At 31.5% G+C, this 27278-nt stretch overlaps 1 protein-coding gene across 1 annotated transcript; it reads left to right on the forward strand.

Annotated features, from left to right (window-relative positions):
- The first annotated feature begins 9192 nt into the window (after positions 1-9192).
- Positions 9193-9748, forward strand: LOC133329719 (pro-resilin-like). Its single transcript, XM_061538186.1, has 2 exons — positions 9193-9568; positions 9636-9748. Exons 1-2 carry the CDS (start codon positions 9193-9195, stop codon positions 9746-9748), a joined length of 489 nt encoding a protein of 162 aa, XP_061394170.1.
- Positions 9749-27278: the final 17530 nt, after the last annotated feature.

The raw sequence follows: 27278 nt of genomic DNA on the forward strand, positions 1-27278 counted from the left end.
TAGGACTTTGGTGCACCATTTACGTAAAATCGGACGAATCTATATATGGGAGCTATATCTACATCTGAACTGATTTTCACGAAACTTAGCACACATCATTCTAGACTTAATTGAATACGATATGCAAAATTTCGTGCAAATCGAAAGATATATAGGGACCATGGTGGACCATTTACATTAAATCGGACGAAAATATATATGGGAGCTATATCTAAACCTAAACTGATTTTCAGGAAACTTAACACACTTCATTCAGTACGCTTTGCCAAATTTCGTGCAAATCGAATGAAATGTAAGGGCTTTCATCCCCTTTTTACATAAAATCGGACGAAAATATATATGGGAGCAATATCTAAATTTAAACCGATTTTCACGAATCTTAGCACACATCATTCTAGACTCAATTCAGTACGCTATGCCAAATTTGGCACAAATCGAACGGTATATAGGTACTTGGGTACACCATTTACGTTAAATCGGACGGAAATATATCTAAACCTGAACCGATTTCGGGAAACTTTCATTCTCATCTCATCTCTCATTCTCATCTCATTCTAGATCTAATTTATTGGGCTGTGCCAAATTTCGTGCAAATCGAAAGATATATAGGGACTTTGGTGCACCATTTACATTAAATCGGACAAATATATATATATGGGAGCTATATCTAAATCTGAACCGATTTTTCCCAATTTCAATAGGGGTCGACCTTGGGCCAAATAAGTGACCTATGCCAAATTTCATCCAATTCGGATCATAAATGCGACCTGTACTTTGTTCACAAAAATACATGGACGGACAGACAGACGGACATGCGTAAATCGACTCAGAAAGTGATTCAATGCATATTCTCAATAGGAACCATGTGTCTATCTTGTTTCCTTTTGCCTGTTACAAACATATGCACAAAGACATAATACCCTGTACCACAGTGTGCTGGAGAGTATAAAAAAACCAGTAAGGAAAGTAGTAAAGTCGGACGGGGCCGACTATATGATACCCTTCACCACTATGGGTATATTAAACAGGACTATTAGCATGAACTTGAATGAAATAAAATATGTGATATTTATCAAAATGTGAATCTACGTAGATCTATCCATAAAGTATGTAAATCGACTTCAAACAAATATAAATAGGTCATCCGTTGGGCTATGTCTGTACTTCTAGAAAACGAAACTACATAATTCTATGCTCAATTTTGTACGTTGTGCAAAATTTGATGTCAAACTGACTAACATGAGGAGTTTGATGCCCAATTTACGTGAAATCGGGCCAAATATTAAGCGATTTCAAACAAACTTGTCACAGGATACGTTATACTAATTTCAGAACGTTTTGTTCCTATTGGTTCCTTGGTGCGTCAAGTACTTAAAATCAATCTATAATAAAAGGGAGCTATATCTAAATGTGGACCGATTTTCACGAAACAACGCAGACATCAATCTAGGCTCAATTCAGTACGTTATGCCAAATTTCGTGCAAATCGAAAGATATATAGGGACTTTGGGGTACCATTTACATGAAATCGGACGAAACTATATATGGGAGCTATATCTAAATCTGGACCGATTTTCACAAAACTTTACATACATCATTCTAGACCTAAATGATTAGGCTGTACCAAATTTCGTGCAAATCGAAAGATATATAGGGACTTTGGGGCACCATTTACATGAAATCGGACGGAACTGTAAGTGGGAGCTATATATAAGTGGGAGCTATATAGAAATCTGGACTGATTTTCATAAAACTTGGCAGACATCCTTCTAGGCTCAATTAAGTACGTTATGCCAAATTTCGTGCAAATCGAAAGATATATAGGTACTTTGGGGTACCATTAACATGAAATCGGACGAAATGGGAGCTATATCTAAATCTGGACCGATTTCCACGAAACTTTACATACATCATTCTAGACCTAAATGAATAGGATGTACCAAATTTCGTGCAAATCGAAAGATATATAGGGACTTTGGGGCACCATTTACATGAAATCGGACGAAACTATATATGGGAGATATATCTAAATCAGTACCGATTTTCATGAAACTTGGCAGACATCATTCTAGACTCAATTCAATACGTTATGCCAAATTTCGTGCACATCGAAAGATATATAGGGACTTTGGGGCACCATTTACATGAAATCGGACGAAACTATATATGGGAGATATATCTAAATCAGGAACGATTTTCATGAAACTTGGCAGATATCATTCTAGGCTCAATTTAGTACGTTATGCCAAATTTCGTGGAAATCGAATGATATATAGGGACTTTGGGGCACCATTTACATGAAATCGGACGAAACTATATATGGGAGCTATATCTAAATCTGGACAGATTTTCTCTAAACTTGGCAGAAATCACTCTAGGCTTAATTCAGTACGTTATGCCAAATTTCGTGCAAATCAAAAGATATATAGGGACTTTGGGGCACCATTTACCTGAAATCGGACGAAACTACTTATGGGAGCTATATCTAAATCTGGACCGATTTTCACGAAACTTGGCAGACATCATTATAGGCCTAAATGATTAGCCTGTACCAAATTTCGTGCAAATCGAAAGATATATAGGGACCGTTTACATTAAATCGGTTAAATATATATATGGGAGCTATATCTAAATCTGAACCGATTTTTCCCAATTTCAATAGGGTTCGTCCTTGGGCCGAATAAGTGACCTATGCCAAATTTCATCCAATTCGGATCATAAATGCGACCTGTACTTTGTTTACAATTTAACATGGACAGACAGACGGACTGACGGACATTCATAAATCGACTTAGAAAGTGATTCTATGCATTTTCTCAAAAGGAACCATGGGTCGATTATTTTTGCCTGTTACAAACATATGCACAAAGACATAATACCCTGTACCACAGTGTGGTGAAGGGTATAAAAATGGAGCATACGAATGTTCGGATAAGTTTATACTACATATGTCATAGGCGGAGGGTATAACACTGTCTTTAAAATCGAAATACACTTTATTATTTGTTGATGAACAACTTTCCTGAAATCTTAAAAAGTTTGTATAGTTACTGCTTCGGTGCGAAAACGTGTCCTAAATTTGTAACAATACAAAAAAAGTATTTACCAGCAAAGAATTAACCATAGTGAAACAGGGCCTACACCACTTTGGGTATATATCTAGTGGACTATATATATATATATATATATCTGAACCAATCTAAAGCAAACATTTTAGGTTTAACTAGTAAAAAACATTGTTTTCGGATACTTCGATCGGGAAAGATTTCTATGCCAAAAAAGTTCAAATTTGATGCCAATGTTTTGTCATAATCGCCATGTTAAGGTCTTGTATTTTCAAATCGCAGTTGCTGAAATTTACATTCTGTGTTCGTGTAGTGCAAAAAAATTTTTTTTACAAAAAAAATCCCCTTGATTTGAGGATCCCGAACGAAGTAGTTATTGTCAATGCATAACTCATAATGGAAGGCACAAAAAGGTCGGCGGAGCCAATTTCGGGGTTTTAGAAGACAAAAACAAAGTCAATGATCGAAGTATGTACAAATGTAAACATTTCCTGATTAGTTCCGAAATACTAACAAATTATTACTAATTCCAATATATGGGATTTTATGACGACAGAATAATACCATATTTCAAGGTAAACAATATTGGACAATTTTAAAGCCTCCATTCTCGAACGATCTGGGACTTGCGGTTTGTGTCATTCATTATCTTGATAAATTTTAAATGTTGTCCCCAATTTCAATTTTCCAGCACTACATTTCAAAATATCCTTTAAAATGTTAAAATTATAAACATTCTCTTCCAATAAAAAAGTGATTTCCTACTCCGGCATAGCTCATACAGAGCCTCCTTCGGTCGAAATTTTGTACTTAGGGTCTACAGCTTTATCCGCCATGCGCTATAACTTACTTGGTCCAACCGACCCAAACAAGTTAAATTTGCTTTCATCAGTAAAAATAACAGATTGTCAAAATGCAAAATCCTTACTTTCCTGTTCCAGAACAATCTCCAATCTGACTTTCCAGTTTTTTGGGTGTATGAATGTCTTTTTCAGTGCAACTCTAACATGAAGACCATACTTATGCAAAATTTTTCGAATTGTTTCTGGGTTACATTTCTTTTCCAGATATTTCTCTACAATTTCCACAAGATTGGATGCACTTAGATTTGGATTACCGGCCACTTCTCATAGCAACCTCTTGTCGTCTCTTATGTTGAATATTTTTTCTCGCTGGTTTTCGGCTTGTTGAAAATTCGATTTTTTGTTTTGTGCCTCAATATAATTTTTTTGGATATATTGATAATAAATAATACTGATTATTTCCGCTATTCACCATTTTCCTAGTTCAGCATGGTGAAGAACTAATTTTCTCTCGACAATCGTTGTGTGGCGTCCCATGGTCTCGAATGTTCAACATGGCTATCCAAATAAGAAAACTCACGCGTAAAGTGTAACAAAAATCTGATGCAACCGGTCCTACATGCAAAATTTCGTGACGATTGGTCCATAACGGTGGCCTGTATCGTGTTTACAAATTATAATGGATAGAAGGACGGACAGATACACATGTCTAGATCGACTGCAAGCTCATCGGCGTTACAAGCTCATGGGCAGCACAAACTCTTGGAGATGCTGACAACATAGTTGTGTAGGGTATAAAAAAAACATCAAGGGGATACTTTTGAATGTGACTCACTGTACGAATTTCACAAAACTGAGTATATGATTAATTTGTAGAAATGATTCATATTTGTTTTTTCAAGTATTTGAAGACAGTATGATTTTCAATGTGGCCATTATAGTTGAGAAATATAAGTCCTATAAGTGCCAAATATTGTAATGTGCATAATTTTCTTTGCGACTCACTGTACACAACATTAACATTTTTAATATACCAAATTGAGTATATCCAGCTCTGGATATTATTATTTGCCGGCATATACATATTTACAAACACGAATATTAACACACGCTACCATATCTATATTCATATCTTAGAGAATCTGAAATGTTTCTCTTACAAACTGGTTCCCTTTTTTATGCTCCCCCATTTAGAACACACAAAAGAAGAGCAAACCAAAAACAAAATACACAAACACAACAATGAAGTTATTCATTAACTTTCTCAGTGCGATGATATCATTATTTCTGTTTTAAACATTTCACGAAATTCACAAAATATATTTTAGATATATTTGATTTATTTTTTATTTTCAAACTCACCACTTGATAAAATATTTTTAATGGGAGGAAATTTATTTTTTGTGTGATTTTTTAAAGCCACAGCTGATTTCATTCGGCGTACTATGTACCTGCTTTGTGCGATAAATAATGATTACAATAAACGAACGGGCACAACACAAACCCCAAGAGTTTCACAACACAACTGAATCATACGGTGCGATATGGTTGACGTTTCGTTTCTTTTTGGTTTTCATTTTTGTTGTTGTTTTTGGTTTTTGGATATCCAACTCTTAACGCGAGTCTCCATTAGATGGTTGGCTCTCTCTTTTGTTGTTGTGTGTTGTTCTTGTTTACAATTTGATGGCCCCCACCAGTTGATTCTCTTTGGCCTGTTTTATTCTCTCATAAAAATGCTTTGGCGTCATGGGAGAATTCTTTTAACAGTGTTGCAAACGTGTATTGTAGAAAAACGTCGAATTGCTTTTTTTAGTACACACACTTAGGGGGAGGTTTGGGAAATAGGTACTAAAGTGTACGAGAAGTACAAAACGCCACCACAATGTGGTATGATTGGTATTGGTACAAATTGAGCAATAACTCTAAAATTTGATATGGGGGTAACTATTCGACAAGTAATAAATAAATGCAGTGAGTCACAGTCAATAGCATCCATTTAGTTTTTATACCCTTCACCACACTGTGGTACACCGTATTATGGACACATGGTTCCTTTTGAAAATATATGTACATAGAATCGCTTTCTGAGTCGATTTATGCATGTCCGTGCGTGTGTTTGTCCGACAGTCCAAGTATTTTTATGAGCAAAGTACAGGTCGCATTGATGATCCGAATTAGATAAAATTTGGCACAGCTCATTTATTTGGCTCAAGGACGAATCTTATTGAAATCGGGGAAAATCGGTTCAGATGTAGATAAAGCACCCATATATATTTTCGACCGATTTTATCCAAATGGTGGACCAAACTCCCAATTTTTGTCCGATTGAGATTAAATTTGGCATATCGTGTGAAATTGGGATAGGATAAAGTGTGTTAAGTTTCATTAAAATCGCATATTGCTTCCATATATAGTTTATTCCGATGTTAGGTACACCAAACTCACAATATTTGTCCGATTGAGACAAAATATTTCACAGAGTACTGTCTTAAGTCCAGTTTGCCATCTGTGAAGTTTTATTTAAATCGGTTCAGATTTAGATATAGCTCTCATATATATTTTTTTCGATTTTAGGTGAATGATGATCAAAGTCCCAATTTTTTTACCGATTAAGACAAAGTAGTGCATAATGTACCAAATTTAGTCCATCTTGATGCATGCAAAGCTTTATTGAAATCGATTCAGATTTAGATATAGTTCCCATATATAGTTTTGTCCGATTTTATGTGAACGATGTACCAAACTCCCAATATTTATCCGATTAAGACAAAATTTAACACAGCGTACTGTGCCAGTTTGACGTCTGTGAAGTTTTTCTTGAATCGGTTCAGAGTTAGATATAGCTCCCATATATATTATTGTCCGATTTTATGTAAATGGTGGACTAAACTTCCAATGTTTGTCCGATTGAAACGAAATTTAGAATACCATACTACATGGAGTATAGAATGAATGAATGTGCTAAGTGTCGTTAAAATGGGATTATATTTAAATATATCTCCCACATATATATTTTTGTTCGATTTTATGTGAAGGGTGCACAAAAGCTCTGATATTTATACCCTACACAACTATGTTGTCAGGGTATTATAGATTTGTGCAGCCCCAAAAGTTTGTAACGCCGCGAAATATTGGTCCTAGGCCCACCATTAATTATACCGATCGTCATATCTCGACTAGCTGAGTCGATCTAGACATGTGTGTCCGTCCGTCTGTCCATTATAATTTGTAAACACGGTACAGGCCACAGTTATGGACCAATCTTCACGAATTTTTGCATGTAGGATGGGTTCTGGCCAATGCAGACCCCTATTGTTTTTGGAAAAGATCGTTTAATATTTAGAGGATGAAATGGACCAAAAACTTTATTTTTATCGGTTTTTCTCCTCGCTCCATAGGCCGCAATTATGGCCCAAACACCGCGTGCGTGGGCCAAAGAATAAGTATGCCTGTTTTGATAAAGATCGGTCAATATTTAGCAGGTCAAATGGACCCTGACTTTTGTGTGAAAAATTACAAAATTTGTATTCTATGACATATATATTTACCCCCGGAGGTCTTAGACCCGAGAAGTTGATATTATGTTCAAGATGAGTGGTTGACCTTTAAATTTATTACTATTATATGGTCGTATGTATTCGGATGTGGGAGTTAACATAAATATTTACGGGTACTTTCGTACTGAGATATTATTTAGTAACCCATTACCACACTAGAGTGCAGAATTATAGCGCTGATTGCTTTGAAATTTTCCATGAGATTCCAGTTAGGGTCAAGCACAATGCCTATATTTTCGATGATGATCACATAATCATTTTGGGATGAAATGGACCGAAAACTTAATTTTTTGTGTTTTTTCGAGTTGATGTATAGGCCACAATTGAAAGCCGAACATCACAACACAACCAACGGTGAAGGGAATATGGACAAGTAATTAGAAGAACTGAATATTGGTAATATTCGGAAAATATGTCAGTGTAAGGAAAAGGTGCTGTTTACCTCTAATGGGGCAAGAGGGTGCAAATATCACGAAATATTGTCCAGGCTCCAGCAGAAAGTTAGAGTTCCGTGGTAGTCGTATGGTCGGCCCCGTCCGACTATACTGCTCTGCTCACTGTTTTTCTTTAAATTTACACGAAATTGTGCATAGCGTATCATATTGAGTCTTAAAATGTGGGTACTACGTTTCGTAAAAATTGGTTCAGATTTAGATATAGCTCCCATAAGCAACGTACTCAGGATTTCATTTTGGGGGGGGGTCCGGGCCCCCCGGGCCGCCCCCCTGCGTACGTCCCTGGCTCTTATATATACGTTCACTCGATTTTATGTAAATGGTGCACTAATCTCCCAAAGTTTGTCCAATTAAGACGAAATTTGGAATACCATGCCGAATGGAGTCTAGATCGATGAGTGCTATATTCCCATTGAATTGAGTCTAGAATGTTGTGTGTTAAATTTTGTTGGAATCGGTGCCGATTTATAAATAACTGTCATATATATTTTTTCCCCGATTTCAAGATAATGGTGTTTGTTATATTTATATGAAATAATGTGTGTTAAAGTTTGTTGATATCGGTTCAGATTTAGATCCGATACCGATCGAGATTAAATTTTAGACAGTACTCTGTGCTGCAGCATAGCACCTGATTTATGCCAGGTTTGCTCAAATCAGTCCAGATTTGCTCCCATATATCATTTTGTTCGACTTCATAGAAATCGTACACCAATGGGTTGATTTAATTTGGTTCAAATATCACATATTTGATGATGAGAAATATGTGCATATCTTGTATGTGCCTGAAGTTGTGAAGGGTAATCATTTAGTCGGCCCCGTCTGACTTTGAAGTTTGAACGTTTTAAAATAGATTTGTGTTTAAAAATATCTCCCACACAAATATGTTGGAGTTCCCACCCCAGTTTCCCAACCTAAATGTCTGTAATTCGGAACATTTTTTTAGAGTATAAAGAACCCACTAACACATAAAGTCATAAAATAGTTCCCATAGAAAGGTCACGAGCAATTTAAGGAATTTTGAATGCACACCACGTGGTAGAGGAGGAAGGCCCATAACACCCAGCATCAACACCATGTCATTTTCCGCATTTGAAAGGAAACTTATTTAAATAAATTCGGTAGTAATTAAGTTAAGTAATTTAAGTAAATGCTATGATTAAACAGACACACACATATAACGTAAGCTATTACTTCATATTGAAATTGACTCATAATATGTTATTTTAGCTTATTACGATATAAATACATGAAACAATTCTCAATGTTGCCGCATTTCAAAATAATATTTAAATAGTCTCGCAAACTCAAAATGCGTAAAATAAATATTAGCATTGTTTTAGCAATTATAAGTTTTTGGGCAATAAGTGGAACGTACGGACAAATTAAGAAAATTAGTTTCTCCGTAGCCCATGTTGATAGTTCTTCACATGGAGGGCAAGAGCAAAATCACAACATTAAGGGAAGCTATGATTACGACGATAATGAAAATGTGGAGCATGTGAGCAAATTCTATGGTAATAATGGTAATGATGAAGGAGACCATAACGATGATTACAACTATGGTCATGACAAAGATGATTATAATATGGATGATGCTAAATACGCCTATCAATATGGTGTGAAAGATTCTCATACTGGCGATGTTAAAAATCATTGGGAAATACGAGATGGCGATAGTGTTAAAGGTAAGCTGAGGAGTTTGTTTTAAATTTTAATTTATTTTCTATTTATTAATTTTCTTTGTATATTTAGGTGTGTATGCCTTTAAGGAAGCTGATGGCACGAGGCGCGTTGTTCAATATACATCAGACAAAAAGAAAGGTTTTGAAGCTACCGTACATAAAATTGGTCATGTCCATAAATAAAATAATTTTGAGAGGATTTTTATCAAATGTAATTAATAAAGAGACTGACAAATAGTATATAAACATAAATAAAAAAAACAATTTTTTATATCAAAGCGAATTGGATATGAATAATATGTTGATACTAGGCGAAAGACATTTTTATAATATGTCACTAGATTAGATTATAACCAGTGAAGTAAGTAAAAGCAGTAAAGTCGGACTGCGCCGACTATATTATACCCTTCATAACTTGACATGAAATAGAACGAACTTAAATATGTAATCTTTATCTATAGGTTAACCGACTAACATCAATCTATACACATGTCTTTCCGCACTTTACTTACTTAGCTGGCTTGTTAAAAAACGGCTGCTCTATAAGCCGAGCTTAAAAAAGATTTCCAAGCGCGTTGGTCTTCTGCGTCTCTCCTCCAATTTGAAATATCACGTTCCAAGATTTTGTCTTGTACTTGGTCTTTCCATCCACAGTATTCCACATGGCCTAGCCACCGTAGTCGCTGCAGCTCAATACGACTGACTATGTCGATGTCCGCATGTAAAGCTCGTGGTTCATTCGACTCCGACATTCACCGTCGGCCCGTAGATCTTTCGGAGAATTTTTCTCTCAAACACCCCAAGAGATCCATATAACAGCATGGGTAGTATCAGCGTCTTGTAAAGTGTGTCATTCGTTTTATTTATGGCGGTACCAAGATATATAAAATCTTTAACTACCTCAAAGCTGTAGTTCTCAACTTCCAAAGTTGGCCCGAGTCTACTGGATGTCTTGCGCGTTGTTGCCATCAGCTTGGTCGTCTCGCCGTTTACTGCCAGACCCACTTTGGCAGACTCCTTCTCAATTTATTCAAAGGTGGCTGTTACCGCTCTCAATGTTCCACCCATTACGTCAATGTCATGTAGGCGAGTAACACGTGTGGTTTGGTGTACAAAGTGTCATTTCTGTTCACTATTGCGTCACGTATGACCTTTTCCAGGATGTTAAAAAGATCACACGACAAACTGTCACCTTGTCTGTATCCTCGTTCGGTATTGAAAGGCTCTGATAGATCCTTTGCGACTTTAACTGCTGACCTTGTGCCACTTAAAGTTATCCTGCATAGCGGTATTAAACGCAAAACGCAGACATGGCTTTAAACACCTCTGAACGGATAGGGCTGTCGAATACGGCTTTACAGTCGACGAATAGGTGGTATATAGGTGTGTTTTTCGTGGGTCTTTTCCAGATTTTGGCGTAGAGTGAAAATCTGGTCAATGGTGGATTTGCCAGGTTGAAGCCGCATTGGTATCGTCCAATTATGTCATAGACCATGGGCTTCAGTCGTTCACACAGCACACTGGATAGCACTTTGTATGCAATGGGAAGAAAAGCTAATTCCTCTAAAGTTAGCATATATCGTCTTATCTTCTTTTTGTGCACGGAACACAGGATGATGAGGTTCCAATGCCTTCTTCAACCTATGCTAAAATGTCATTCCATTCGGGCAGATTTAAAGTCGTTTGCGTGCAACGGGACAAATTTACGTTATTCCAAATTTCGTGGAAATCGAAAAATATATATGGACTTCGGTGCACCATTTACATCAAATCGGACAATAATATATTTGGGAGCTATATCTAAATCTGAACCGATTTTCACGGTTCATTCTCTACGCAATTCAGTACTCTGTGCAAACTTTTGTGCAAATCTAAAAAAAATATAGGGGCTTTGGTACTCTAATCACACAAAATAGGATAAAAACACCCAGGAGAGCTATATGTAAATCTGAACCGATTTCAACGAAACTTAGCACAAATCATCTTAAGTTTTCTTTTGATACGACATGCACAATTTAATATCAATCGAAAGAAGTATATGGCCTTTGGTGAATTTACATAAAATCGGATGAACATATATATATATATATATATATATACATGGGAGCTATATCAATATAGCTATATCTGAACCAATTTCAACGAAATTTAAAATATGTCATTTTAAATTTAATTCAGTAAACAAAATATATATGAGAGCTACATCTAAATCTGAATCGATTTGTACAAAACTTGACATACGTCAATGTGTACTCAATTCAATGCGATGTGTAAAATGTTGGTCAAACGGGCAAAAATTATGTCTTGGGAGAACCCATATATAAATTTGAACCGATTTTTTCAAATTTCAATAGAGTTCGTCTTTGTACCAAATAAGTGGGCGGATCATGAATACAATTTAACATGGACAGACAGACGGACGGACATGCTTAAATCGACCCAGAAATGCGTATTCTCAAAGGAACCATGGATCTATCTCGTTACCTTTTGCCTGTTACAAACATGTGCACGAGGACATAATACCCTGTACTACAATGTGGTAAAGGATATAAAAATTCTGTCTATGACTCTAATAATTCTGTTAAAAATATTCTTCAAAATAATAATAATTTTTTAATCTAATAATTTTTCTTTAAAAATCCACGCCTATGGCTCTAATAATTTTTTAAAAAATATTCTTTAAAAATCCACGCCTATGGCTCTAATAATTTTTTAAAAAATATTCTTTAAAAATCCACGCCTATGGCTCTAATAATTTTTTAAAAAATATTCTTTAAAAATCCACGCCTATGGCTCTAATAATTTTTTAAAAAATATTCTTTAAAAAATCCACGCCTATGGCTCTAATAATTTTTTAAAAAATATTCTTTAAAAATCCACGCCAATGGCTCTAATAATTTTTTAAAAAATATTCTTTAAAAATCCACGCCAATGGCTCTAATAATTTTTTAAAAAATATTCTTTAAAAATCCACGCCTATGGCTCTAATAATTTTTTAAAAAATATTCTTTAAAAATCCACGCCTATGGCTCTAATAATTTTTTAAAAAATATTCTTTAAAAATCCACGCCTATGGCTCTAACAATTTTTTCAAAAATATTCTTTAAAAATCCACGCCTAAGGCTCTAATAATTCTCTAAAAAATATTCTTTAAAAATCCACGTCTAAGGCTGCAATAATTCTCTAAAAAGTATTCTTTAAAAATCAACGCTTAAGGCTGTAATAAATCTCTAAAAAATATTCTCTAAAAATCCGCACCTATGGCTCTAATAAATCTAAAAAAAAAATTATTTAAAAATCCACACATTTTAGAGCTGTTATAATTCTTATATTATGTCTCTTATAATTTTCCAAAAAAAAAAAAAATGTTATTAAAAATTAAATTCATTATTCTATTCATCCTTTCTAAAAAAATAACTCAGAAAATTACTTCTAGATTTCTTTAGCTACAAACCATTCATATACAACAAAATAATTGCGTCTTAATTTTTTTAGTTAAATTTTTTTATTTATTTCATTTTTTTGAACAATAATTATTTTTCTGTTTTTTGGTTTTTCGTTTTTAATCATTTATTATTCATTATTATAATTTCATTTTTTTGTTTTGGTTTTGTATCATAATCATAATAATTCTCTATACAAATACATTCAATAACAACAATTTTTTTCTTATTTATTTTTTTTTTAATTTTTTGGTTTTTGCATTTTTCGATTTCAATTATCAGTTACTTATTTTACAAATACAATATTTAGTTATTATTAAAGTAGGGGGTTTTTATAGATTTTTTTCTTAAGACTTGGATTTTTATTATATTTTTTTTCTTATTATTATGTTATATTAAATTTAGCTTAAATTATAAATTAAGATTAATCGATTTATTAATAGATTTTTTTTTTTTTTGGTTTCTTGTTTTGTTTTGTTTTTCTGTTTATAAATTTGTGGGGAAATTTTGTAGTTTTTCTGTTGTTTTTTTGGGGGGAATTTTTGACGTGTGAGAAATATTGATTAATTCAAAAATGTTATTATTTTGTTTAACGGTTTTAATTTTCTTTTTTGTTTAATGTTATTTCTTTTCATTTATTGTTTTATTGTGAAGTTTTTGCTAGTTACTTTTTGTTATTGATAAAAAAATTAAAAATGTGTATGAGTGTGAGTGTTTCTTATAACTTTGAAAAATTTCAAGACCTCGGTGTTGTTTAGGAAAAAAATCTGCAGGTTTTTTGTTTGTCATTAAGAAATAAAGAATAGTTGGTTTTGGAAAAGCTTTCGTTTTCAATAAATGAAGGTAATTTGTTTTTTATTGGGATAATTTGGAATTGATAATAATTTATTTTATTTTTTTTTATGTAGTCTAATGTCCATTTCGCTCATTTTCTATTACCATTAACGTAAATTTAATAATGCGGCATTTGCTATACATGTCATCGATTTTACCATAAATATTTATAGCAACGATTCCTTGAAAACGAAAAGTAAAGATTAGGAAATGATAATTTGCTGGTTCATTCCCAATGGCTTTGATTCGTAACATACCAAAAAAATCATCATAATTTTTTTAATATCGTAAAAAATGAAATAAAACATACCTTTCGGCTGTTGTATATAAATAAAAATGCAATCGATAATTATTTTGTTTTAAAGTGTATTATATTGCCTACTTCTAGGCGGCGTCGCAATAATTATATTAACGATTCTTTACACTATGTGATTTGAATCAACCCGAATACCTAAAACCATAGTAGTATTATAATTTGAATCTCTGATCCAGACAAAGACTCATGGGTTAATGGATCTCTAGCTGCAATGCCCTCTGGTAACTGTTATTGCTCAGATAGCTTGAAGTATCGCGTTTCAGATCACAATACAATCATACGGGCAGATGATCGAGCTATAACGAAGTTCTACCCGTGGACAAAATAGATAAATATAATGGCAGCTACGATAAAAAATGATCGCGAAAAAGAAATCCGCGGACTGACAGGTATTTTTAGAGGCCATATCATTATTTAGCGAATTAGCAGGTGCAAAGCGTGGGGAGAAGGGAAACATTGGAAGATGTCTATGCCACTGTCCAGCTTTGCCAAACCCTGGAATCTAATTACAGGGAAATGTTACTATTCATGACAAGCAGGTACAAAAAGCTTTGACTTACAATGGGATAACCAGTGAGTGGAGCAGTATAGTCTGACGGGGCCGACCATATGATACCCTACACAACTTCCACGAAAATCTAACGTTGTGTGCTTCTATATTCTGAGGTTGGGCAATATTTCGCGATATTTGCACCCTCTTGACCGGCTAGAGGTCAACAAATATTACTAATATTCAGTACAATTCTTCTAATTACTTGTCCAGATTCCTTTGGGTTATGTTGTGATGTTCGGCTTTCAATTGGGCCTATTGATCGACTATAATTTTTTTCAGTTTTCACACAAAAGTCAGGGTCCATTTGATCCACTAAATATTGAGCGATCTGTATCAAAACAACCATGCTGATTCTTTGGCCCGATCCCCTTCGCCATGTAAAAATTTGCGTGTTTGGGTCATAATTGCGGCCTTCCGGAGCGACCAGATCAGATGGTCAATTGCATCTCCTAAATATCAACCGATCTTTACCAAAAACAATAGGGGTCTTCATTGGGCAGATGCACATGTAACATTTCGTGAATATTGGTCATAACTGTGACCTTTATCGTGTTTACAAATTAGAACGGACAAACGGACGGACATACATGTCTAGATCGACTCAACTAGTCGAGATATGACGAACTGGATACTTAAATGTGGGCCTAAGACCAATATTTTGCCGCGTTACAAACTCTTGGGGATACTAAAAAAAAAATTTCAACGGAAAATAGCGGAAATACTCAATATTACTCGATCTGTTGTTCAAAAAATGATATTGAGGCACAAAACCGTGAATCGAATTTGCAACAAGCCGAAAAACAGTGAGAACAAAATATTCAATATAAGAGACTGAAAGTGGTTGCTCCGACAAATGGCAGAGAAATATACGAAAAAGAAATGTATCCCAGAAACAATTCGAAATTTGCATAAACATGGTCTTCATGGTAGAGTTTAGAAATAAATAAATTAACTTTCGATCAATCGACTTTTTGTATTGACAAGTCAAAAGTCGAGGAATTTTAAAATTTCAGAGCTATTACAAATTTGAGAGGTCCGTCGCCGATATTTTCCTTACTCCTTAAGCCAACTGCAACGTAAATTTTTCGTGAAAAAAGTTATAACGGACAAATAGGAGCGGACATCACTTTACTTTGCCGAAATCTTAGAAGAAATTCGAAAAAACGAACAATGAATCATTGTGCCCAATGCCAATGTGAGATAACACACATAGACCAGTGCATTTTTTACCCTGTCAAAACTTGAATTTGAGGGGTCTTCCACCTCAAAGAAGAAAATTATACATGTTTCTGTTATCATAATTCAAAAATATAGAAGAAAAAATCGAAAAAAATTTCGATTAGATCACGATTTTTTACTGATATAAAAAACGAAACGAGAAGAAAGGCTACATTTCGATTTACAAATACTAGGTTTTAAATATGGATTGAAACTTAGCCACATAAGTGATCTGTTCCCTTACTGCAAAAAGCTACTAATTTTTAATATTTTTTCCTATATCATAAAGGAAAAATTAATATCGTATTAAAAAATGTACTTTCTTGCAGGTTCTGGAACAGACCAAAGGTAAATCAAGATTTCAGCATAATTTATTCCAATCGAACTTGAATAATGGCTACTGATATAATATTTGACTTTTGTTTTTCATTTATACGTTATGTAAAATAAATTATCAATTAAAGATATAATTTTCAGGCATTTCCATGTTAACTATATTATATATTAACAAATAATTGAATTTCAAAGACAAACAAAAAGGAAATAATATAATAAGTTTATAATAAATATTATGTATTACCAAAAAAAAAACTTCAATCGTTTGTTTTTCACATTTTCTTTGCTAATAAAATTTGATATTTTATACTAAAGGTTTTTTTATCATTTGGAATTTATCTACAATTACATGAAGTTATAAATAGTTATTTCTGTTTTCATTTTTTTCTCAGTAATCATTTTATATGATTATATATAAAGTTTTTTTTTGTTCATTCGTTTATTATTTTTTCATTGATTTATTTCATTTTTATATTTAGTTCATTTAATTTTCACATTATTACTAGAGATTTCTTTTGTTTTTCGTTTTGACTAAATTAGGTAAATTTTATAGGTTTTTTTTTTTATTTTATTATTATAAATAGTAAATGTAACTGATTTTAATGGCTTTCTCATCATTCTATACAAATGTTCTAATAAAAATGTTGGTTTTTCTTACTTCTTTTTTTGGAGATGCAATTTATTTTCCATTTTGTGGTTTTGCAGACCGTGTGGGGGCATCAATGCGCCATAACAATCAATTTTTTTTTAAATTTATTTTTATTTAAATTTCATAATTTTGTTGTTTTTTGTTCTTCATTTCCTTGCCTTTTGTTTGGTGTATATGATGCATGTTCAAGTGTCTTGAAGTCTGTAGGTGTATTTTCAAAAAAGAGAATATTTCGACAAAACAAAAATAGGCGGAAATTTGTATCGGTGTCATTGTGTTGAATTAACGTGTGGGTTTTTTTCTGTTAAGTGTTATTGTTTTTTATTTAATTTCAAATAGTTTTTTTGTTATTTATTTGTTTGGTTTACTAAACTCTTATGTACTTTTTTATTTAAAGTAATTCGTCAATTTTTTTTGTATTATTATTATTTTTTTTTTCAATAAAAGTGAATTTCTGTGTACCTTTTTTCATAAAAAAATTAATAACATAGAAATATATTTTTATTTAATTTTTTTATAATAACTAAAAAATAATAATGATTTATGTTTTTGTTAATTTTAACTGCCAGCAGTTAAATTAAACATATATCTCAAAAAATAATACTGAAATCATTAAAATCAACAAAAATATTAAAAAAAAAAAAATAAATATAGAAATTAATATTTTCATGTTAACTGTTTAGAATGAAGGCATTTTAAATATTGCTATTGATTTATATAATTCATTTTTTGTTTTGTTATATGTTCATCGTCTTTTTTTAATTTTATTTTAATATACTTGAAACTGAACAATTTGGAATGGAAATTATATAAACTATATGTGGGCAGTTTTATTATTAGCTGTAATTGAAATAAATGTTAAAAATAATAGAGTTTATTTTATTTCCATGTTAGATAAATACGAAAATTTTTTGATTTAAATTTCATCTGATGAAAATGACAAAGTTTTTACAATTTTTGAAGGTAATAATGCAAGTTTAGATAGAATACTGCAGAATGTTAGCATTTCCAAATGTTTTTTTATGGCTTTTCTGAAACTATTAAAGACTTATATTCGTTTTGCAATTTTTATATCAATTTTGCAATTTTTATATCAGTTGAGTATCGGTATAAGAAGATAATTGGAACAGGTTGTTGAAGTAGTTAAGAGTGACACAATAGGTGGTACATTCGAAATAATGATTACATTGAAATATAAGTCATTCTTGATTGTAGCAAACTGTTTTTACCAAGGACGAATATTTTGTTAACAAAAAACATTGGGAAATCGAAAGATTTACACATTTTTCCTAGATTTGCGGAATTTGACATAAGCTACTTTAAAAAAATGGGTTCAAATCAAATCTTGTCATATTCAGTGTTAAAACATAATGCTAATTTTTTATCTGTTCCTTATTCAAAAACTAAAAGAACAACCTTTAACATTTATAAATGAAACACCGGAAAACAAATCGATTTGTTGAAGACTCTTGGGGGTTTTGGAACATTCCATTTGTGATACTGATTGTTTCACATTAAAATACATTTTGTGGAAGAATATTTTTTATGCCGAAAAATTTAGGATTTTTTTGTCAACAGTGTACAGAAGTTTACTATAAAGAAAAAAATCTTCAAAATTCGATGGGGTCTACATAAGAATAGTTTTTTTCCAATAGACCAGAAAAAATAAAGGAGTTTCAAACGAACGTCGCTCCAAATGGTCTATCGACTTGAAGTCTTTAGTCAGTTGTAAACCAAGAACTTTACTTAAAATTTGCCCTAAGTGGTCAGGGGGATGACAAATTCTTGATAGAGTCGTAAAATTGAATCGTTTTTCGACATTTCCATTAACTGGTTATCACGGCAACATCAGCCAGTGAATATGTAGAAATTTGCCATTGCCTGATTACATGGGTGAACATTACAAAACAGAAGTTCGAGTTAAGGGACCCCATCCATTTTTTCGCCGATGCAAAGGTGCATTTTTTGAAGACTTGAATGGTAAGAAAGTGATTTAAAATAATATTTTGTTGTTGTTTTGATTTTAGTTACAAACAAATCTGATTTTCAACAGCAACATGCGTGCTGGTCACTGAAACATCCGAAATCAAAAATCAACGGGATTCTAAAGAGTACATGTCTGCCTCTTGGATTATCCTGGTTGACCTAGTTAATGACCACAAACAAAGTTAGAATGTAAGGAAGGTCTTCACCGATTGGATTTATTCTATTTCCTACGATAGCTAGATACGTATAGAATAACATACATTTAATGTTCATTATTGGCCACACTTGTTCATTCGTTTACTTTACTAAGATAAAAAAAAAAATTGAGTGCTTTCAAAAATTAAATTCGAATTTTTGAAGTCTATTTTGAAAACCTTTAACTAACCACCTTTCGTAATACTCATAATAAAGTTTGAAGTCTAATGGAGGTTTAAGGTATTTACATTAAATTTGTTTAGCATATTTTTAGGCTGTTTATGATTTATAATATTAAAAATGTTTAACAGAATTGTCGATATATTTATCGATAAATGCCGATATTTATATGTAATTAAAATTATATGTTACTAAAAAATACTTTTAGGCACAAAAATTAAATACTAATGCCCATAGGATATGCCCATATGTAGGACGTGTTATATTTTTCACATTGACTGTTTTGAATAGGATAATTAAAAAAACATTTCAATTAGAGGACAATTGAATAAATTCATGTTATTAAACCCTTAGCCCTATAGCTTATAATATGACGCAAATTTGCCCAATCGATATTAGAACTCTTGTGTATTTGTACCAATTTCGTCAGTGAGTTCGTATATTCCGTTGGCTTGCAGGATTGAATTTCCAACATCATATTATATTTAATATTTCGAAAAAAACCCATATCATACATAATGGTTAAAAAAAATTAATCCTCCAGTTGGGATGGCTTTTGAAACAAACTCCACACCATGGGATAGTCCTTGCAACGTATTCTTTAACAAATCCGCGCCTTGCGAAAGACCTTGAAAAATATTTCCCAATAAGTCCACTTTTTGGGATGATCCTTGAAAAATATTCATTATAAATCCAAAACTTTGGATAATCCTTAAAAAAATATTCCTAAAAAAATCACGCCTTAGGAAGATCATAAAAGTATCCACGCCTACTGAGTATAAGGCCCAATGATGATCTACTGAAAATTGAATAAGTTTAAATAATTTTATGTCTCATATGAAGCAATTTAAAAACTAGTCAATTAAAAATATTTTACTAACGTAAGATTAGGTCAGAATATACGGCAAATCACTCCATTGCTTCTGGAAACTCCCCTACCAAAACTGTTCTGTTATATATACACTTTTTTGTTAAAAAAAAATTAAGTATCACCGAAAACCAACCACTGGAATTTTCACACTTCATGAAAACAAAAGACTTAAGCAACAAACTTCATTCAATATGAAATTGCTAGGAGCCTTTGTGACATATCATGATTCGGTTCCAAAAATCTTTTTATAATGTAACCTTATAGCTTAAAAGTAGATGAAAGGAATTAAATTAAAAAAAAAAAACATCTCCAAAAACACCTCTAAGTAACAAGTGGACTTCAAAAGAACTAATGTTCTCATCAGAGAAATTTCTTACATTTCATAAGTAAAAATTCTTTCAGGGGGTAGGTGGATCTTATCGCAGAAAATTTAATTATATTTTGAGAGAAGTTCTGGTATCTTGGGAAATTTCTCACAGAATAACAAAGGAAATTCTCACAAATTATTAAGAAGAATTGTCTTACAAAAATTGTGGAGCTTGTGACAGGGTAACTATTCACAGTAGGAAAATATCTCACATTAGACCATGAGCAAAATATATTTCTTCAAAGGAGATTAAAGGGTCTGTTGACAACACATCCACAGGTTAGTTACAACATCAAATAAAAACCGTTTCCATTAATAAAAATCAAAGATTTAGAAAATGTAAAATATTTATCTAAAACAAAAGACTTAAGCAACAAACTTTATGCAAATGTTAGCCCAAAAAGTGCACGATTGCTGCAAGAAGATAAGGAGAAAGTAAAGACAAATATAAACACCTCTCTTATAATTAACCCTTAGCAAACATTACCCAATTTCTATCCTCTATAGCAAAAAAACTCTTCTATTCAAGCAAAAGACGAAGTAAGTGTTAAACTGAGTCGGGTTTTTTTGTTTTGTTCAATATTAATAACATTTATTTCGATTACAGTTTTTTTATTTTCATTTTCTCAACATATGACAATAGGGAACTCTAGGTTTTTATTTTCTTTTATTTTCATTAATTTAATTATTTTATAATCTATTTGTTTTTTTTTTGTTTCATATTTTAAACAATTAAACAATTATATGTAATTTTACAAAAGAACCAAATAAAGAACTAAAATAAAATGTATGTATATTTTTTGTTAACTTAAAAATTAGCAACAGTTTTTGTTTGTTTTGTTTATTACACAATCGTTTGGGGTGAAGTTCTTTTTGTGTGTATTTATTTATTTTTTTTTGTTATTCATTCTTAATTATTAATTTTCTTTTTATTTGAAAATTTGTTTTTGTTTTCTTTGTTTATTTCTTCTAGTGACAGTTTAGAAAATTGTACAAGATTCTTAATAAGATTATATATTTTATAAGATTTATTATTTATTTTAATGTTTTTTTTCTTTTTGGAAGTGTGGAGGGAAGGGGGAGTTTTGTTTTTTTGAATAATTTATAATTTGGTTTTCATCAATGGTATTAACAAGATTGTTCTATAATAAGTTGGTTTTGAATCAATTTTTTTTCTTTTTGGGGAGTATGGGAAGAGGGCGTTTTCACTTTTTGTGGAGTTTTTTTTTTTTTTTGTTATTTTCATATTTGTTTTATATCAAAAAAATATATAAACTATTATTTATCCGTATTTTTTGCTCTGGTTTCTTTATTGTTTGTTTTTCCATTGTAATGGTTTTGTTGTTATATTTCATAATTTAACACTATTTTTTAAATGTATTTTTCCATTTGTTAAATTTTTTTATTAATATTTTTTATAGTATTTTTTTTGTTGGGTTTGCTTTGGTTTTCTTTCTTAAAGAACCTTAAATAATGTTTAGTTTTTTGTTGTTGTTATATTCTTTTCATTTATTTAAGATTACTGTGCGCTTTATTTTTTTTTTTTTTGGTTTTCAAAAGATAAATATGTAGAGAATAGAAACGAAATAAAAATTCTAATTAGTAATAAAATATAGAAAAAAATATGTTTTCATTTAAATTACACAGGGCTACAGTAGCTATTCAAATTCATGATTTGAATGGGTTTATGAAAATGTTGAATAAAACTACAAATGTGGTCCAGTAGCATGAAATTAAAAGGGAGCGTTTTAGAATTTTTATGAATGAAAAATAGGTCAATTTAAATTTTAGTTTTGAAACACAAAATACTGAAAGACCAAACATTTTCTTTAGAAAAAATCAGGGATCGTTTCATATTTTATAATGTAAATTCATCGATGAAAAATACATATTTGGAAATAATTAAAAAAAAAACTGAGAAAACATCTCTAAGTAGCAATTAGAAGGAACTCTTTTTAAAAGGATCCTTTATAAATTAGGACCGAATCGACATTGAAATCACTATCGACTAGCCTAGACACCCATAATGGTGCTTTATAAGAGAGAACCATGTGGACTTTAAAATTACTCGCAACAGAGCACTTTGTTGAGGCATATTTTCCTGTTTCCTAAAGACGATTAAATGACTCCTGATCGATAAAATCGGAGAAATCATGTTATCAGTCGCAACACCGCCCAAGAGCTAAAAATCGACCATAAAACTGTTTTAAATCATTCACACAAAGCTGGATTCAAAAAGAAGCTCGATGTTTGGGTGCTACACCAATTAACAGAAAAATATTATGGATCGAATTTCCTGCGAAGCCTTGGCCAAACGGAATGAGATAGACCCATTTCTTAAGCGGATGATGACTGGAGAAGAGAAATGGATCACATACGATAACACTGTTCGTAAACGATCGTGGTCAAAGAGCGGTGAAGCACCTCTAATTGTGGCTAAACCAGGACTAACGCCCAGGAATGTTCTGCTATGCATTTGGTGGGACTGGAAGGGGATTATTTATTATGAATTGCTTCCATAAGGTCAACAACTGGACCGTTTGAAGATAGCAATTGGCCAACAGAAGAGGTGTCGTGTTCCACGAGGACAACGCTAGGACACACACTTCTTCTGGAGCTTGGTTGGGAAGTTTTAATGCATCCGCCATACAGCCCGGCCTTGGCACCAACCGATTATCATCTTTTTCTTGCACTGCAAAATTTTTTTAATGCTAAAAAAATCGACTAATAGAGTTTTTTGCAAATAGAGAGCAGGACTTCTATGAGAGAGACATTATGGGGTTACCTTTAAAATGGTAACAAAACGATGCAGGCTAAATAAAGACCTATAGTTCATATAAAAATAATCGTCTTGGGAGAGATAATGTCAGAGATGGCAACAAAACGATGCATATTTGTCCCAAATCGAACATTCCGATGCATGCTAAATAAAGTCCTATAGTTCAGATAAAAATAATGGTCTTGGGAGAGATTCAGTATTCAGTATTTTCTCACAACTGATTTTATCGAAAAAATTAGGGGTCTTGGGGCTGATAATCGCACAAAAGTTCCGGACTTTTCGCACAAATGATCTGTTATAGCAGACTTTCTCATGCAAGGTCGAGTGATCTTTTAACAGCCGATCAAAAAAATCTATAAGAACTGGAAGGGATATTCTTCACAGAGAATATTCAAGAAGTTGGCCTCAATGAAGTAGAAAAAAATAAGTGTCTTAGTACACAGAACTGCACAGTTACTAAAAGAACGGAACCTTTTAGTAACACCAGACTTTCTCATAGAAGGTCGAGAGATCATCTAACAGCCAATCAGAGAAATTTCTATAAGAACTAGAAAGGAAATTCTCACAGAAAATCTGGTAAAATTTGCACATAAGACCGAGTAAAATTCGGAATGAAGTTTACAGAAAATTATCAAACAAGTGTCATCACAAAAATTAGGGTCTTAGGACACACAATCTCACAAAATGTCCCTGAATCTTTCCACGAATAATCTGTGAATTGTGTAACATGATATTCTCTAAAAGAAGGTCAAGGAACATTTTAACAGCCGATTAGAGAAATTTCTATAGGAACATGAAGGGAAATTCTCATTCTGGTAAAAATCTCTCCAGACAATTATTAAAATTTTTATCACAAAAATTAGGGGTCTTGTGCCAGACAATCAAGGGGTTATTCTCACAGAAAAAAATGCGGATCGTAAAGTATTTGTTTCACAGCAAATTAACTGATATTTACACAGAAGATCAGGAAATTTTCCAACAGAAGAAATCAAGGAATAAATAGCCCAAAGTGAAATGTCATCGGTTTAAGGAGAGCAGCAGGTACATTTCCCGGCATAGTAGAGGAATATAATGAGGATTTGATCCTGAAGAAGCACATTGACTACTTTATAAAGTTATTTACAGAATGAACATTTTACCGACTTCAGGCTAGATACAAAGATTTTATATTCAGCTAAAATAAATTTATATAAGCATTGAAAGAGCCGTGTCAGTTATAAAACTATAGTGTGATTGATGACTGGACCTAAACTAACCAACTATGCTATAGCAGGTCAATACAGCTTACACAGTGAATTAACCCTTAAGCTTAGCTGTAGCACTGTGTAATTTGAAATTGTCGAAAAATAAATAATATAAATTAAATTTGAGAAAAATTAATCTATTAAATAAGACATTTATTCTTCTTTCTTTGTGGAAAATTGTCTGTGTTATTTTTTCTCTTTGGGATATTTCCTAGTTTTGTTGTTAGGTTTTTGTTTTATTTTATTTTATGTATGACACAATTTGTAATTTGTTGTTTTTAACAATTTGTATGGTATGGTATTCTTTTTTTTATAATTTCAATTATTTATTTAATTTTTTGTTAAATAGACATTTTGCCGGTAATCAAATGTCGATTTCTTTTGTTTGTTTTACACTCTAACCTATGAAATGATAGGTACTGGTTTTTCTTTCTTTATTAAATATTCATTATTATTTTTGGGTTTTTTTGTTTTTGTTTTAATATTTAATAATATTTGGCAGTTTTTTGGTTTTTATAAATGAACTTTCGTTTTTTGGTTTTTTTCTTCTTCTTTTGTTTTAATAATGAATCATTTATTTCCTTCTTCTTGTTGTTGATCTTGTATCTGTAATAAAATATGTTTCTTTAGTAGTTTAGGTGTTTATAGTTTTTTTGTTATAATATTTTACATTTGAAATTTTTTATGTGTGGGGGGTGGATGAATAAAAGTGAGTGGCGGGTAATTTTCTTCATGTATTTTTGTTTGTTATAGTTAATATTTTTGTTATTATATGTAACATAAAAACATAAAATATTATTGATACAATTTGGTGGTACAAAATGTAGATATTTCCGTTGGTATAAGTTATAAGTACTTTTTGTTGTTGTTGTAAATAAATAATATTTAAAATATATGTAAATATTTTTTAGAAAATATACCAATCAGATTTAAGAAGAAAAAATTGTTTGAAAATAGTTCGAAAAAAATGCAAATATTAATCAAAAGTTGTTATCAATAAAAATTTGCAGTGGGGTAATTATATTAATTAATATTAATGATGTAGTGCTAAAAATATTTTTGTATGTCATTCTTGAAGGACAATGATTATCCTTCATTATGAACGAATCCTTTAAGAATCATGCTCCTAAAAAATTGAACTATTTTCTGTTCGGTATTTCTAAAAGATCGCTTAGAACATTCCATCGTTCCAAATGGAATTTAGTGCATTTAAGTACACATTTTTCGCAGAAAAAAATATTTTAAAATCTGCAATAATCAAATTTTCACCGATAATGAAAATTTCCAATTGGGAATATACAGAATCTGTTGACAATTTTAATCAAATTTTTTTTTCTCGCCCGCAACTATAGTATATATAACCTAAATATTATTTTGTACAAGTTATAAAGAAATCCAAGCAATTTATGAAAACTTTTCATTAGATATATGAATTATTTCCTTTTATAAAAATAGATTTAAAATTCTATCTCTATAAAAATTAATATTGAGCTATGCAATTTTCCTCTCTTGAAATTTCATAGCTTAATATTCCGAGCAGTAAGAAAATTCAAGAATCCTATTCTTAAAATATATGATTAATTTTATTGCATATATTTCTGAGATCGCAACATATATATTTATATATGTATGTTCTGTGTTCATAAATTTATGTACTGTGTTCATAAATTTATGTACAATGTTCATAAATTTATGTACTGTGTTCATAAATTTATGTACTGCGTTCATTCATAAATACAAACTGTTTTAGAACTCGATTCCTAAAATATAGGAATGTAATTCTCTTCTCTCATAAATACGTATTTATTGATTTGTGAATTTTGTACATAACTATAGAAATTATGTTTTGTTCGGATTACAAATATGCTTCTGAAGGTTGATAGTACAGAGTCCTCCAGTTCGGAATATACAATTAGTTTTTATTTTATTTATAGAAAACAATCATACGTTATGAAATTTTTCTGAAGTTTTCATCTTTTGCAAAACATATTTCACAATTTATGAAATTTGTACATAAATTTATGAAATATTTACTAACATTTAGGAAATTTGTTCCGAAATATTCTGCAGCATTGTATTTACAAGCATGAATTTGTCATATTGCATCTTAATTGCATCTGAATGATATGCAACATTCACACGAATGATGTATTTTGATGTATGAACAATTTTCATGAAATTTAGAATATCATTCATATTTATTTGTAGTATTATAAATGTTGACATTATTTGTGGAACATTTTTATATTTTATACTACAATAAAAGTCAGCGATTTCCTTTTGAAGATTGTTCGAAAGATTTCTTCATAAATTTAGTTCATTATTTTAAGAAAACGAGTAGTATTATGTATGTTTTTCCTAAATTAGGAACTCTTCATATAAATATCAAAACATTTTGAAAACATTACAATTCAAATTTATGAATTATTTTTCAAAAATATTATCATTTATGAAATTTTGTCATAATTTTCGAAAACAATTTCTATTTTCTGTTTTATTATTAGAGTTCGTCATAATTTATGAACAATAGTTCTTAAATGTATGAATTATTTTTTTTACAATAAATACGATACAATGACTGATTGCAAATGGAAGGGGGTTCTGTCTCTTTCGCAGTAATCGTGAATAGTGTATTATAATTTATGAACTTTTTTTTCATAATTTCAAAACACCATTTCTATTTTTAAATTCCTACAGATTTTACCGATATACCTTAAGTATAGAACTGAATTCGTATAATAA

This window comes from Musca vetustissima, unplaced genomic scaffold, assembly GCF_032173495.1.
Source record: "Musca vetustissima isolate MV318-11 ecotype Yass unplaced genomic scaffold, APGP_CSIRO_Mvet_v1 utg1892, whole genome shotgun sequence".
Classification (NCBI taxonomy): domain Eukaryota; kingdom Metazoa; phylum Arthropoda; class Insecta; order Diptera; family Muscidae; genus Musca; species Musca vetustissima.

Excerpts from the sequence above, each read along its gene's own strand:
- LOC133329719 (XM_061538186.1), top strand. The coding sequence starts at position 9,193 with ATGCGTAAAATAAATATTAGCATTGTTTTAGCAATTATAAGTTTTTGG. Across the intron at positions 9,569-9,635 it reads AGATGGCGATAGTGTTAAAG|GTGTGTATGCCTTTAAGGAA; the intron begins GTAAGCTGAGGA and ends TTGTATATTTAG.